Source organism: Ambystoma mexicanum, chromosome 9, assembly GCF_040938575.1.
Source record: "Ambystoma mexicanum isolate Mex_15411 chromosome 9, UKY_AmexF1_1, whole genome shotgun sequence".
Classification (NCBI taxonomy): Eukaryota; Metazoa; Chordata; class Amphibia; order Caudata; family Ambystomatidae; genus Ambystoma; species Ambystoma mexicanum.
This window is the reverse complement of record NC_090931.1, coordinates 436,138,483-436,152,777: the sequence shown is the minus strand read 5'-3', so window position 1 is coordinate 436,152,777 and position 14,295 is coordinate 436,138,483. Positions and strand designations below refer to the sequence as shown.

The window sequence follows — 14,295 nt, the reverse complement described above, 5'->3', positions numbered from 1 at the left end:
GAATCCTAACCTCTGGCATTGCTCAGGGTAACCCTCCAGACCATCGTTCTTCGCCTGCTAAGCCATTACAGAAGGGGAAAGACTGTATGCAAATCAGGCCTGGTCCCACACCAAAAGGGGCAATCCAGCCCAAACTGCTAGGTCACATCCCTTCTGCACGAGACCACAAGCATCACCAAACATGTTTCGGCCTTGTTGTGCCTCATAAGTGAGGGGTAGGTTGGGTCTCTAGGTCCAGCAGGCACAGGACCCACATCTGGGCATACCTGTCCCACTCTGGGTGACAAAGCAAAAACAAAGAGGTGATGGATGGATGGAAACTTTAGAATGAATCTTAACCTCTGGCATTGCTCTGGGCAACCCTCCAGACCATCGTTCTTTGCTTGCCAAGCCATTACTGAAGGGGAAAGACCATAGGCAAATCGAGCTTGGTCCCACCTCTTTGTTTTTCCATTTACAAAGTTATTCCCGGGTGAGATAAAACATGAGATAGATAGAGAAAACACCAAAGAGAAGTACCGACTGGCGGAAAGCTCTGTGGACAATTGAAAGAGACAAGTCTGCAACCAGTTTGCACTTGGAAACTCTGAAAAGAAGACTGACTGGTGGGTTAGGAGTGATGCTCCCATTCATTGAGGGAACTGGGATGCCAAGATCTTAAGGCCCCACCAGCATCCACAGGATAATCTGGAGAGAGTCTAGCTCATGGCAGAAGGGCATAGTATTATTGTTTGTATGATAAGGACTCTAATGGAGAGGGAGGAATACCCCTTATATTCAGTTGCACCCGCTAAGATGTTGGAACCAGAACTAGGGTCCATGAATGGCCTCTTGAACACATTTCCAGGAGAGACCTGCTAAGAGGTGTGAACCAGAACCAAGGTTCAAGAAGGTCCAGTAGGGACTTACTTACCAAGCTGCAGGGAAACCTTGCTGAATAAAGGTCCAGAAGGGACCTCCTAAGAACTCTGACCCTCAACAAGGTCCAGGAGAGACTTTCAGAAGGCCTTTAGCGAAGCAAGGTCCAGAAAGGATCTATTGACAAACCTGTACCAAAGCATGGCCCAGAAGGGACTAACTGGACAAGAAATCCAGAACCACAGCCCTGAAGACACATGATAAGGAAATTGAAAAGACCCAAGATTCAGGAGGGACCTATCAGAATTCTTGGGCCTAATCTAGTTCTGGGACAGGTCTGGCGAGGAGACTGAATAGAACCAAGATCCAAGAGGTACCTGCTAGCCACCCCAAGTCAAATTAAGCTCTATGATAAACCTGTGGAGATTTTGAGGGTAGCGAAATCGGTCAAGAGTCACTAAATCAAACTGAAAAGAAGTACTAGAACAGCATAGCGAAAACAAGAACGTCACCAGAGTGTGAGTAATGGCTACTGGAGCCTAACCTGACGGCTCCTTTGTTGTTACGATAAGCAGAGGGTTGGACTTGTAAGAGTAGGTTTGTGAACTTTGAAACATCTCCATTGTTAGACTAGGGTAGCCTGGAGTTATGGACTTACACAGAATATGAATTTGAACTTTAATTGGCCATCCAATTGAAACATATTTCTTTTTATACTGAGGTGTCTCTGAAAGAGACAAGGAGGTATAAGCATATGAATGCCCAATGGGGGATAACGCATACCAGAGCACTTTACGACTTTTCGATCTTTGCATAGTTCAGCTGAAGAGAATTATATAATTTGTAGTTTTATCCCTAGGACCTGTAGACATTAAACCAACCCTTACCCCTGACTAGCTCTTTGAATAAATGCCATAGTTCAACAAATATTGTATGTGTCACATACCCCCCACAGCTTGGCCTACCACAGTGTGAAATTTAATTTTCAGCATGTTGTGTACACCAAGATGATCAATCTCCTGTAATTTAACTGCAAACATGTATTAGCCTGTCACAAGACAAACCATCACAGGCAGCGTCATGGGGTTCTAGAGACCACATTCTCTTTAATGATACTCCCTTACTTCCAGCAAGGGGTTATTCACTAGTTGGGATCCTTTTATCATTTTCTCTTGAATGTTCTACTGTTGTAGATTTCCAAGGCAAGGATAACCAATTTCTAGGTATAAACTTTGATTGGCAATTGTGATAATGGCTAATATATGAAAATGAGTAGCAAATTAACTTCTGTTGCTTCTTGCAGATAAAAAGTGGTATAAACGCCATCTGACATACAAGATAGAAAATTGGCCGGAGTATCTGTCTGAGTTCCAGGTGAGGCTGGCAGTAAAAGCAGCATTTCAGCTATGGAGCAACGTCTCATCATTGACATTCTGGGAGACAAGAGATGGCTCGGCAGACATCCGCTTGACATTCTTCCATGGCGATCACAATGATGGCATCCGCAATGCTTTTGATGGCCCAGGTGCTGACCCTCACTCCTCGTAAGCTTTTTTACACTGTGATCCTTCTGATGGTTTACCAATCTCCCTATTTGTCTGATATTGTCCTCCTCCTTAGTACTATATACTGTAACCTCTCATTTGTATAAACATATTTTTACAAGCATCTTCACTTCTTCAAATATTAAAACACTGATGAAATTGCCACACGGCACACAGGTCTCAACTCATTGTAAAGACCACTTCTTCTTTCTGTTTTGTCACCATGATCCAGAGTGAATTATAAACTTGTTTCTTGGCTATTGCACATCACTTGCTAATCTGCAATAAATCTAGCCTCAGTCTAGACAAAGCCTTGGAATGCTAAGAGTCCAAATAAAGTTGCTCCCTAATGCTGTCAGAGTCCTGCAAACTACAAACGAAACTTTAATTCTCACTACACCACTACTGTAAAAAACTCATTTTCAGATATAGCATTAATGTAAGTGGCCTATTATTTAAAATAAGTGTTGCGAAGTAACAATTAAGTAAGTTTTAAGGTTTAACTTGTCGTGTGTTTTTTTTTTTGGGGGGGGGGTTTGGCTTGTTTTCACCTAACTGTTACCCCGTACAGTAAAAGTCAGAAAACCTTTGCTCTATATCACACTAATCATGTCCCCATCTATGACCCAAACACTCACAACTCATACATAACATCGTCTTGTTTTTGATGTACCTTTTATGTGAGATTTTTGAACAACACATCCAGGAAATCCATTAACATCTATGGACTTCAACTCCATTAAATCCAAGAGTCGCTTGAAGCTTAACGTGCAGGTTAGTTGTTTTGATGAACCTAGAGTGGCCAGACATTTTAAAATGGCATCCGCACTAATGGAAAAGGTAGTGCGGGAGATACCAGTGCAAGCAAAAGCACTTAGAGGAAAGACGTGCACGTTCCGACGGCGGCTTTCGAATGCGAGACACACATACAAGTGTGGCAGGAACTGAGGAGAGGCACAGCAGGCACCCCTGAAGAACCATGGAAGCACTGGGAGCCGCAGAGGAGCTCCTAAGGTACAGTCGTGCAGAGAGGCAGCACACTCTGGTCTAGGCCACGGAAGACAGCTAGTGAGTGATCGCTGAGCTACAGGAAACGCTGGTGGGAAAGTCTGCACAGTGCGAGAAGCCGCACTAATGAGGGAGCTTCATCACATAGGCACTCCAAGAGTCAGAGAAGCTGGGAACAACTGATGAGCCTGCCTGCGACGGTTTTGGACACCGGGCGTACCAACACGCATGCAACCAAGTGATTGAACAATATGAGATTGCTAATACGAACAAAACTCAAAAGTGGTTTGAATACAGACAAAACCCAATACCAGTTCAATACCCAATAAGAAGAATATTGGAATGCAGACAAGATAAAGTCCAAAGGCAAACCCCAAGCAAGTACAGATGAGATGCCAGTGTGGGGGAAAGTTGAAGCAAGTATTACCATAAGCAAATATACTGAGCACCTTAGAGTATATGCTACTGTGGTATTGTGAAAAGAACAGTGAAACAGTGAAACAAATAAGAGGTCATGGTAGGCCAGTACACCGGGCAGCTGACATTGTGGGAAGATACCTGTCAGGGCAGTATGCCAGGGGATCTGAAAAACCCATAGAAGGATTCCTGGCAGAGGAGTAGAACAGGTAATCCGCAAACGTTACAAGAAATTCAGACATTGTGGGAAGATACCTGGCACAGGAGTATACCAGGGCATCTGAGACGCCCAGGAAAGAAGTCCTGGCAGACAAGTACACCAGGCACCTGAAGTTGTGGGAAGATACCTGGCTGGGGAGTACCAGGGGATCTGAAAAACCCATAGAAGGATTTTAGTCAGGGGAGTATACCAGGTAATCCGCACAAGTTACAAGAAGAGCTAAAGAATCTTATGGAATGTATTGTTTGAACAAGAACGTTTTAAGTACAGTGAAGACACAAAGGAACTGTGAGATAAAGATAAACACTTGCCATCCTACCTAAGAATCCAGGGGAAGGGGCCCACCCACTGGATCCAAGGGTGTTTCCTTGGTGAATTTTCTTTTTCGTTGGAGTTATCCGTATATTTTTGGATTGTGGACACTTTTTGCTGACATCAAGTCAAAGACATTTCCTTTAACCCTTTGTTGTTTTGTTTCTTGTTTGAAGGTCAGCTTAGGGCGTTTTGGACACAAGGACGGCTTTTAAGTTACAGACTACTTTGCACAGACAGATCTTTAGTTTTAGTTTTCTAGGTAGGGAAGTCTCTTTAGAATAGGGCGAGAGGCGTTTTCTGAACCCACTTTTGTTTAATAAACATTCTGACTTTCAGAATACCATAACTTTGTGTCCGGCTCTCATTTCTGACTCCTCACACTATCCACACTAATAGAGCTAGGTGGATAGGATGAATTGGCAGTGGCAACAGAACTATAGCATGGTACAACATGGACTGAACAGAGTAAATTGAAATAAATCAAAGCTCAAGTACTTCTCTCCTTTGAACAGTAGCATTGAAGCCTTTTGGGAAAAGCTCAGACTGGTTACGAACAAAAATTAAATTGAAAACATTAAAAAACAGAACGGTATAGGAGCAGAACTCTAAAAAAGAGGCAAAATGATTACCATTTAAACAAGAGATGAAGAGGACAATTTGGAGCTCATGGTTGTTCAGGTTTATGGACAAAAATCTAAAATAGCAGTTTGGGACAGAAAAGTCTATGAAAAATGGCAATATAAATGAACACCCCGATTTAAAAAAAAGAATATGACTAATCATAGATTGTTAGTGCAATGATGCACTGATAGAAGAACATTTTTTTTGACTAAGGACATTTTTGACTAAGGACATTCCAACCATTCCGCTAATTTACTTCTTACCCAAGATCCATAAATCAATGACCAAGACACCAAGAAGGGCCATTGTATCCTCAAACAATTGACTTTTGAGAATACATCCAAATGTACAGATGGTGTACCTTTTTCCATTTATCTCAAGTTTGCCCTTATACCCAAGGGATACCACAGATGTACTATCGAGAAATAAACAACTCCACAGGATGAAAACTTTTGTCAGTGTTCCCTGGTGCTGCTGCTATCCTTCTTTGGAATGGCACTAACGCTGGCCCTTGAGGCATCGCCATGTGTCAGGCGTGATGATGTTACCCAGCCTGCATGGGCCCAGACAATCGGAGTGATGGCAACAAGGAAGCGCCCATAAGAATCAAGACAGCATCTTCCGCAATGCTTCTCAACTACTTTTGCTCCGGCCAAAGATACGTGAAATGGGACTGATTGTGGAAATCTTAAATGACTGTTTTTTGACCATTCTTTGTCCATTGGGTTTTCTCCTGCATTTTCCATGCCAGCTTTTGGTGAACTTGTTCTATTATACACATATGCTACAATGCCAGCTCACTCCTGACCTAGTTTCGTGGATTACTCCCCGGCAATGTTGTTGCCTGTGTGACCTTCACTTGATCTCCATTGCTATTTTTGACTGTCCAAGTCTGTTATTGGTGCCCTCGCATATAACACTAATGTTTTGACTTTGAACATTCCCTTAACCAACCTATTTGTAAATTCTAGGCTTTTCGTCAAACTGAAAATTACTCTTGTGCATTATTGTTGGCCTGTCTGATGAAAGATGGTCTAGTGAATGAAGAAAAGAAAGTATGAACCTGTGATGCCTTTTGGATACTGAATACCCAATTGCTTGGACTCACCTGTTTGTCGTACACCTGTTTCCTCTCTTCCAGCTTGGAACATGGGACTCCCTGTTCTTTGTCCCTTAGCGGCATCATTGTGTCTCTCGGGACAGGCCCATGTGAATCGTGCACCAGAGCCACCTGTCGGGAACATTTCACTGCGTGGGTCATCCAGACAATGGTCTCTGGCCTAGGTGAAATTAGATTTAGTAGCGGATTCAGCTTAACAAAAGCTTTCCGCGGGAAGGTAGTTGGTGCTTGTGGTGTGTGCACGGAGTAGGTCGATTAACAGATTGTTAATCAATGTGTCTTACATTTTTGCAGCAAGGGAGAGCGCCTTTTGGCTTTCCTCCTGTCTTTCCACAGAACCCTATGTACTGGAGGTAGCTATTCTCAAGTGCACTGTTTTTGGGAGGATAGCCTTGCTGCCCCGTGGAGATCAGATCTGACCCAGGCAAACCTGACAACTTTATTATTGCAACAATTGACATAGCCTTATTATACACATCATTTGACCATCAAATTGGAATGTAAGCTTGTCAATAATGCAAGTTGAAATCGCAGAACTATTTCAAACATTCAGAGATGGTTGTTCAGATGCTGACTTAATCTTTTTCTCTTTGGTGGTGTATTTTATGGACAGGAGAAAAGGACAGAAGTGGGCATAATGTTTGCACCTATTTATGACACCTTGAACATGGGCTTGGGGGAGCACTTGATTGTATGGGTGCAAACAAACATTGCACTGACAACACCATGTTGTGGCTTAGATATATTTCAGATTTTTTAATCATCTGAAAAGGAACTGAACGTGACTGGAAGCAATTTGAAGTACAGGTGAATAGCAACAAACTGTATTTGCTATTCACTGAAGAACATAGCAGAGACTCCATTTTATGCTTACACATGTCACTGGCTTTCAGTAAAGACCAAATAAATTCTGAATTGTACCACAAGCCATCTAGTTCCTTCATTATTAAATGCAACCAAGCAGTAACCCATACAAACTAAAATTTAGAATTCTGTGTAGTTTATTCATGAGGATGAGGATAATTGCTTAGATGAAAACAATTTCATGAAGCAGGTGGATACAACACAAAGATTTGCAAAAAAGGGGGTATCTTAAGAAAATAATAGAATCTCCCTTTATGGAAGCCAACCAGCTAATGAGATATGAATTTCTAACAACTAAAAATCAAAAAACAATAATGGTTCTGCTACAGAAGACTCACAAATCTGAATGAAAACCACATAAAACAGGAAATCAAATTAAGTAGGCTAAAAGTGAATACCACACAGGGATCTTACAGTCACGTGATCAGTGCAACTCAACTTCTTCAGATGAGAAAAGGGTCAGCTAAAGATATTTCTAACAATACTGGTTCTGAAGGAAAGATAGGATGGGTTTGAGATAGGGATAAGGCAAAGTAAATATACTATGGGCCACAGTTCTTCCTATTAATACTCACAGGATACGTTTTTAAATGGGAGCATCTGCTCTGGTCATTGGATTGGGTCTGGTCTAGGAAAGACAGCAAATCAGGCATGCTACTGGATCATCTAGGCCGGTCGCCAGGTTTGCACAGGATATGCCCTCCTAGTCTGTGGGTATTTGAATCAGCTGGATGACCTAGTAGTGGCCAGCCAGAGAATTTCAGGATACTGTTCAAAAGGCCTTCTTGCACCACACAGCGCTTTACTGGGTAGAGAGAATACATTTGAGGGTTTGGGCCTTGCTGGAAATCAATGGTTCTCTGTTGCTGGCAAGAGATTTGGCATCTGGATCTGGAAGAATATTAAAGCTGGATGTAGAATGCTGGATCAGAGTGCTTTGCCGGAATCAGGAAAGTGGCTGGATCCGCTAGTCCCTATTTGTTGTCAGCTGTCTCTATTTATCCTTTAAAATGACATCACAAAGGGGGTGTATGGGCCGGCTTAGCTAAGCTTGCCCCTGTGAGCTGGGATAGGACCATCCTTCATCTCCGCCTTTCAATTTGAGTGATTGGATCAAGGCCAGATGATGTCACATTTTATGGTTTGCTTTACAATCCTCAGAAACCTCCCTTTAGCCACTGGTCTCAAAATCGGATTTGATACTAAATGTACATTTCTACATTGGTCACCTTTATACAAATCGCACACAAAGATGCCGTATTTTATGTAGCAGCTATTCCTCAAAACCCCATAGCGGCGGGATCTTGTCTCAACTTTCTACAGAATGTTGCCCTTTTTGCTATGAACACAATTTCCAAATTTTATGCAACTTTCCACAAAGGTGCGTGTAACATTGGGACGCGTGTGTAAATTTTCACGATTCTAACATTAATACATTTTGCATAAAACCACATATATTGCCATTCCTGTTCAGAACATGTCACACAGTTCTACCGCCTCTTCACACGTGCAGCCAAAAATTAACAACTCTGTCCTTTTTATATTTTTCACCCTTTTGGATGACAAGTTATGATTCTTTTAAAGAATTGTTCTTTGTTCATGTTTAGCAACAGACGGTCCACCCGTTTTTGTCTCCCTGTAGTCCAGGGGAATCCCCTGCCTTGTTTGTTCCTTCCAGAAGCCATTTACGACCCCCTTAACACCTCCAGTTTCCTGGGCTGAAGCTCTGTCATTGTCCCTTTGCTTTCTGTAGATAAGATTCTGTTCTAACCCGCAATTAACACCTCCCAGTGAGTTCCTGCGGAGAGGAAGGCCCTCCTTCTGGGAGAAAAACCTGCTTTTCCAATTCTTGCAGCTTTAGCCAAGCTAATTAACTTCTTAAATCCAGCCAAAACCAAATTTGTTGCCTCAAACATAAATACCTTTCTTTCTTAACCTTAAAATCTGTGGGATCAAAAACACACTTAAAATCTGTATTCCATTTTGGCAACAATCCTTTTTATGTTTGCTAATCCAGCAGACTTTTTAGTTTTAGGTCATTTTAAAGTTTCATCAGTACTCCACTAACAGCTGTCATTCAGGTAGCCCCGGGTACTGCACCCCGATTTTGGCATAGGCTGTCAGTTTTCAGACTTTGTATGTTTTACAATGTTTCATTTGATACATGAATTTTGTTGAATGTTGAAAAGTGTTGTGTTTTGGGCATTTTGGAGTTTTTGGCAACAAAGCAAATGTCATTTGGGGTTTAACTTGCAAAGTGCTGCTTCTCTTTCTGCACTCTGTTTGCTGGTCATGGAGCCCACTGGCACATTTTTGCAGGGTGTGCTCTATCCCACCGCACATGCACCATGGGTGGCAGGTTGTGCATCCTTCTTTTTTTGTGCAGACTAGGTGAGAGGTGAAAAGGATTCCCGCTCACCCAGGGACAAGGTTAAATAAGTACCAAGTCCAAGGAAAACGTTCTGGAGCTGACACAGGTCAGGGAGATTTATCATGAAGATGAAAATCCTACCTAACAATGGGCATTACCGCTCCCCCACTCAAACATCTTGCATGGGTAACCAAGCATCAAGAAACCTTTTACTGACTTGCATACATGGCCAAGCCAGACCTCGTGTGACCGTGGCATGTGGAACTCTGCAGCAGTCCCACTCCCTGTGTTAGCGATGTCGAATTCCAAAATGGCACCCAGTCTTAGTCAAGGCTAGTACCGTGCCTCACCACAGAGAATGTTGGATGAACAGATGCAGCAGGGAAGCCATAGACAATCCATGAATAACTAATTCAATCGTAAGACTTATGAACACAAACACATGAGCAAGAATAAAATAGTGGTTCCCTGGGGCAATGGAAGCCTGCTATATGAGTAAGCCGCAGGCATTTATAAAATGATTTAGGTATTTGTAGATGTAGCATTGGAGAGATTTGGTGGCAAAATGAGAGAGAGAGATATATATATATATATATATATATATATATATATATATATATATATATATATATATTAGGTGCTGTTGAAAACGAACATCAGGAGAGGTGACTTGGCTGGAAGGAGGGCCAAAGGAGAAGAGGAAGCAGTGTAGGGGAGGTTGGACAATTGTGTTCAGAAGGAGGTTGGAGGAAGCACCAGAAGAGATCAGGAGGACGGTGTACATGCAGAGTGTTATATATGAGTTCATGTATATAGTTACACAGGTTACAATTGATACGGACTAAGCTCCATGTGGAATGCTGGTTCTTGTTATGTTATATTATGTTACAAAGAATGTTTATACTCAGTTGTGACTGTCCAGCCCAGATGAAGGAAGTTCTGGGGGTCTGTTAACCAGCTGAATCTTAATAAAGACAAGTGTGTCATAAACTTCAAGTTGTGGGGACCCGTTTTTACATTGGTGACGAGGATTGGGTGTCAAGAAGGCACAGACCCCCGGCAGACAAGCAGCTGTTAGCCGCTCCGCTGTCAGTGAAGCGTAGCAGCGGCCCACCGAGGGACCATGAAAGGGCACATTGATTGTCTCGTAGCAGAAAACAGCTATATTACCCCATAAGCAAACAAACACACAATCCAACACAAACTCCTTCCCATCCACCCGTCCCTTCATTGTCTAGTTTAATCAAAATATAATGTCCATCTTGCTTTCACATCAGTCTCTCATTCTACGACTCCTCCCATGTCTTTAACCTTACGTCAATCAGTGCTAGAAAAGATGTCAGAGGCATTAATAGTTTCACATTCGCCTCCACCATTCTTCAGCACATAACGTCGGATGATCCTCACTCCAACGTGCCAAGTGAATTGACCGCTCATCTTTCAATTTCGGGCAGAACAATACCAGATGTTTAAGCGATTCAGTCCCGCTCTTACAGAATCTGCCCGAAAGATTTGCTTCTGTATTACAGGCCCAATGGGTGGACGGCTCTTTGGTTTGTAGAGCATTTAATCGAAACAGCATAAAGAGTCTTCGTACCCTGGGATTTGGGAATAGCTGCTGGTATTTTTGTGGCACATTAAATCCTCTTGCCTCAGCAGGTGAGTTTTCCATAGCTCTAGCGGCAGATCTCTCATTGCATGTAGCTTCCCAATCTGTTCGCCATATCTTTACTTTTGCTGCTGAGGGATTTGCTTGAAGAGTTTCCATACTGATGTCGTATTCAAGCAGAAGATCTTCGCAGCGTTTTACCCACAAGGAGACAATGTCTCTGCCATCCGATGGCACATTGTGAAGTAATCGGAATTACGGAATTCTCTCATCAGCTCTAGATTTTCGTTATAGTGCCAGTAGGTTCCAGCTAATCCGTGCGTGAAGGAGATTAAAGCCAGTTCATATCTTATACACGCAGTCAGAATGCCTGTTGGAAGGCTTAAGGCTTTTGTCCAGAACACATGCTCTAACGAAGCCCAATGATTAAACGAGCATCCAAAGGCATGCTCAGCCCCAAATGTTAGTATTGGTGATACTTTCTGTTCATAGAAGTCTCTCAAAGGTCTCATTGAGAATTTTCCAAACGTTCTATGCAAAAGTAGCGCCTGACATGCTAGTTGTCCGCATTTCCATTTTGATTTGAGTAACCATGGTGCATCGCAAATGCTGGAAATTAGCGTCATGCCCAGGTATTTTACGCTTTTTGATATGCGAAGTGGCTCCTGACCTAACTTCCATGCAAACTTAGTTCCCTTTGCATTTTATTTCTCAAGTTGTGCAGCACCAGGATTTCACTCTTAGCTGCATTAATTTTCAGATTGTTCATGGTCAGGTACTTCTGGACTGCCTCAAGTTTTCGTTGTAACCCAATCGGGGTTACATTCAGAATTACTAAGTCATCAGCGTACAAAATCCAGCTTATCTTGGATGAATAGAGCTTAGGTGGGAATGACCGCACCGAATTTATTGAATCGCCAATGTCTGAAATGAACAAGCTGAATATTGCCGCAGCCAGCGGGCAGTCCTGTTTCACCCCCTTATGCGTCTTGATCTGCGATGACAGGGTACTCGTTTGATCCAGGCGGATAGAAATTGACGTGTCTGTGTGGAATTCTTTAATGGCCTCTAGCAAACCAGCCGGGCAACCCCACAACCTCAGCTTTTGCCAAAGAAGCTCTCTATCAATCATATCAAAAGCACATGAAAAATCCACAAAGGCGAGATAAACTGAGATGTTCGTACAAAGTGCTTCCATCTTTAGTAGCTTCAAGATAAGTAGGTTCAGGGAACATCCCACATATTTTACAAAACCTGCTTGTCTTTCGTCAATTCTATTTGCTGATTGGGCCCAAGTAATTAGTTTTCTTTGGAGCAATGCAGCGTAGATCTTGCCTAAAACGTCTAACAAGGCCACTAGACGGTAGTTTTTAGGAGACGGTCTATCGCCTTTCTTAAAAATTGGGACAATTATCCCCGTTTTCCATGAGGCAGGCGTTTGTTGGTGCAAGTTAATTTTTCCAAATAAGTCAAAGCACAAATCTGCCCAGAGGTCAGGGAGTTGCTTAATCGTGAAATTCGTCAACCCATCAGGTCCGGGAGCCCTAGAGTTTTTTGCTTTCATAATAACTTCTCGAATTTCCTCTCTCGAGAAGTGCAACTCCCATAGTATTGTCTCGTCCACCTTTTGAGGAATTATTAGTCGAGTTTTTGTTGTATAGTGTCGTAAAGTGTTTTACCCGCTCTACCTCTGACACCGTGCATCTTTGTAAGGCTCCTTGCGATGTTTCCATTCGATTAATAATACGCCAAAACTCCCCGCTGTTCTTATTTGAGAGAGTTTTTAACATAGCCTCTGCATCATGTTGTAACTGGTAATTTGTGGCTCTTTAGCCAGTTCTTGTAGGCTTGTTTGATCCTTTCACTCGCTGGGCCTTGGTTATTTCGTCAAATCTCGGCGCGCATCAATCTCTTACCTTGCATCAACGTTAGATCGAAGCAGTGAGTCTTCCGAAACAACTATTGTTTTAGGCCAATGTTTTTAACCTTAAATTGTTGCAGTAGCGAGGCATATTCTACCTCCTCCGGCATTGACTTAAAATGCTTGTACAGCAACGACACCTCTTGTTCATCCAGTCTCAGTCTTAGGCGATTAGATTCAACCTCAACTTTAGTCGTCCATTTTTTACCTTGGACAGTTTCAGATTCTTGGAATTTTAACTGCAACATTTAATGATCGCTGTTTTTCATGGGGACAATTTTCAGTGATGTTACCCTAGCATGAAGAGCGTCTGTTGTAAAGATGTAGTCAATAGTTAACGCATGGCCATCGTGGTGCCATGTCGTCTTCGCCGGGATGTCCCCTTGCGTACTGCCATTCAACATCGTAAAGCCTCTTGTGTTTAATTCCTCCAACCATTCCTTCGCAAGTTGTTCTTTCTCCGGGTGAAGGGACTTGAAGAAATCAATATTTAAATCACTGCAGACAATGATTCCGACCCCCTTATTTGAACCCAGCAAATTATCGATGATCGTCGTTACTTGGTCAATAAAAGGGTATGTCCCTGTACAGCGATGGTTCCAGTACAGATTGATCACCTGAATCACATCTACGTCCTTCAATAAGTGATTAAACTTGCCTATCCCAGATACTTGAATGTATGATGTATAATTTGTTGATTTTAACAAGCGATAACCTGAAGACCGTTTAATCATGGTTAGAAGGCCGGCCATAGGTCGCCCCTTCGCTGCCTTAATTGCTGGATTCAATGCACATTCAAACTCTGAGATAACTGGCATCTCACCCATCCAGGTTTCCTGGAGACAAACCAATTGTGCATCTTGAAGCCAATCGTTATTTAGCAAATGGAGAAAGCCACGAGTGTTCCACGAAGCAAAAGTACAGGTTTGCGTTGTTCCGTCCTTCGGGTGTTAGCTTTGGACTTTTCCATTCAACGCTTTGGCCAGCCATTTCCAATCTTGTGTACTTTCTTTACAGGACGGGCTTCCTCCTAAAATTGTTGCAGTCCCGTCCAATGATCTGTCACTATTAATTGTAAAACGAATTTTCTCCATCGGACTGGTTCTTGAAACCACCTCCTGGTCAATAACCGTCACCCATTTGGAGTCACTTGAAGGTAGCCTTCCCTTGGGTACCGGTTCAGTTCTGCTGTTCTGGGCAATCGGCATCGGTGGTATCCTGTCTGGCTGCTGTTTCCTCGCAGTTGGGTATGAATTAAACTCTTGTGGGATTAACGCAGCCCCTATGGCAACGTCTTTCTCCCAATTTTTGCCATGCTCCTTTTCCATTATTTTGAAGATATCAAAACCCAAGGACAAAAGGTCTTCACCTGCATCTAAGATTGTATTAGCGATTATATTGCAGTCAACATGCAAAATCACCTTATC

General features: G+C 42.6%; 1 protein-coding gene across 1 annotated transcript in view; it reads left to right on the top strand.

Moving 5' to 3' along the window:
• The window catches only part of MMP28 (matrix metallopeptidase 28), a 417,865-nt gene that overhangs the window by 228,880 nt on the left and 174,690 nt on the right, over nucleotides 1–14,295 (top strand). Inside the window, exon 4 of the mRNA XM_069614923.1 lies at nucleotides 2,162–2,383. Within this exon, the coding sequence (XP_069471024.1) occupies nucleotides 2,162–2,383 (222 nt within the window). The remainder of the gene's footprint in view (nucleotides 1–2,161; nucleotides 2,384–14,295) is intronic.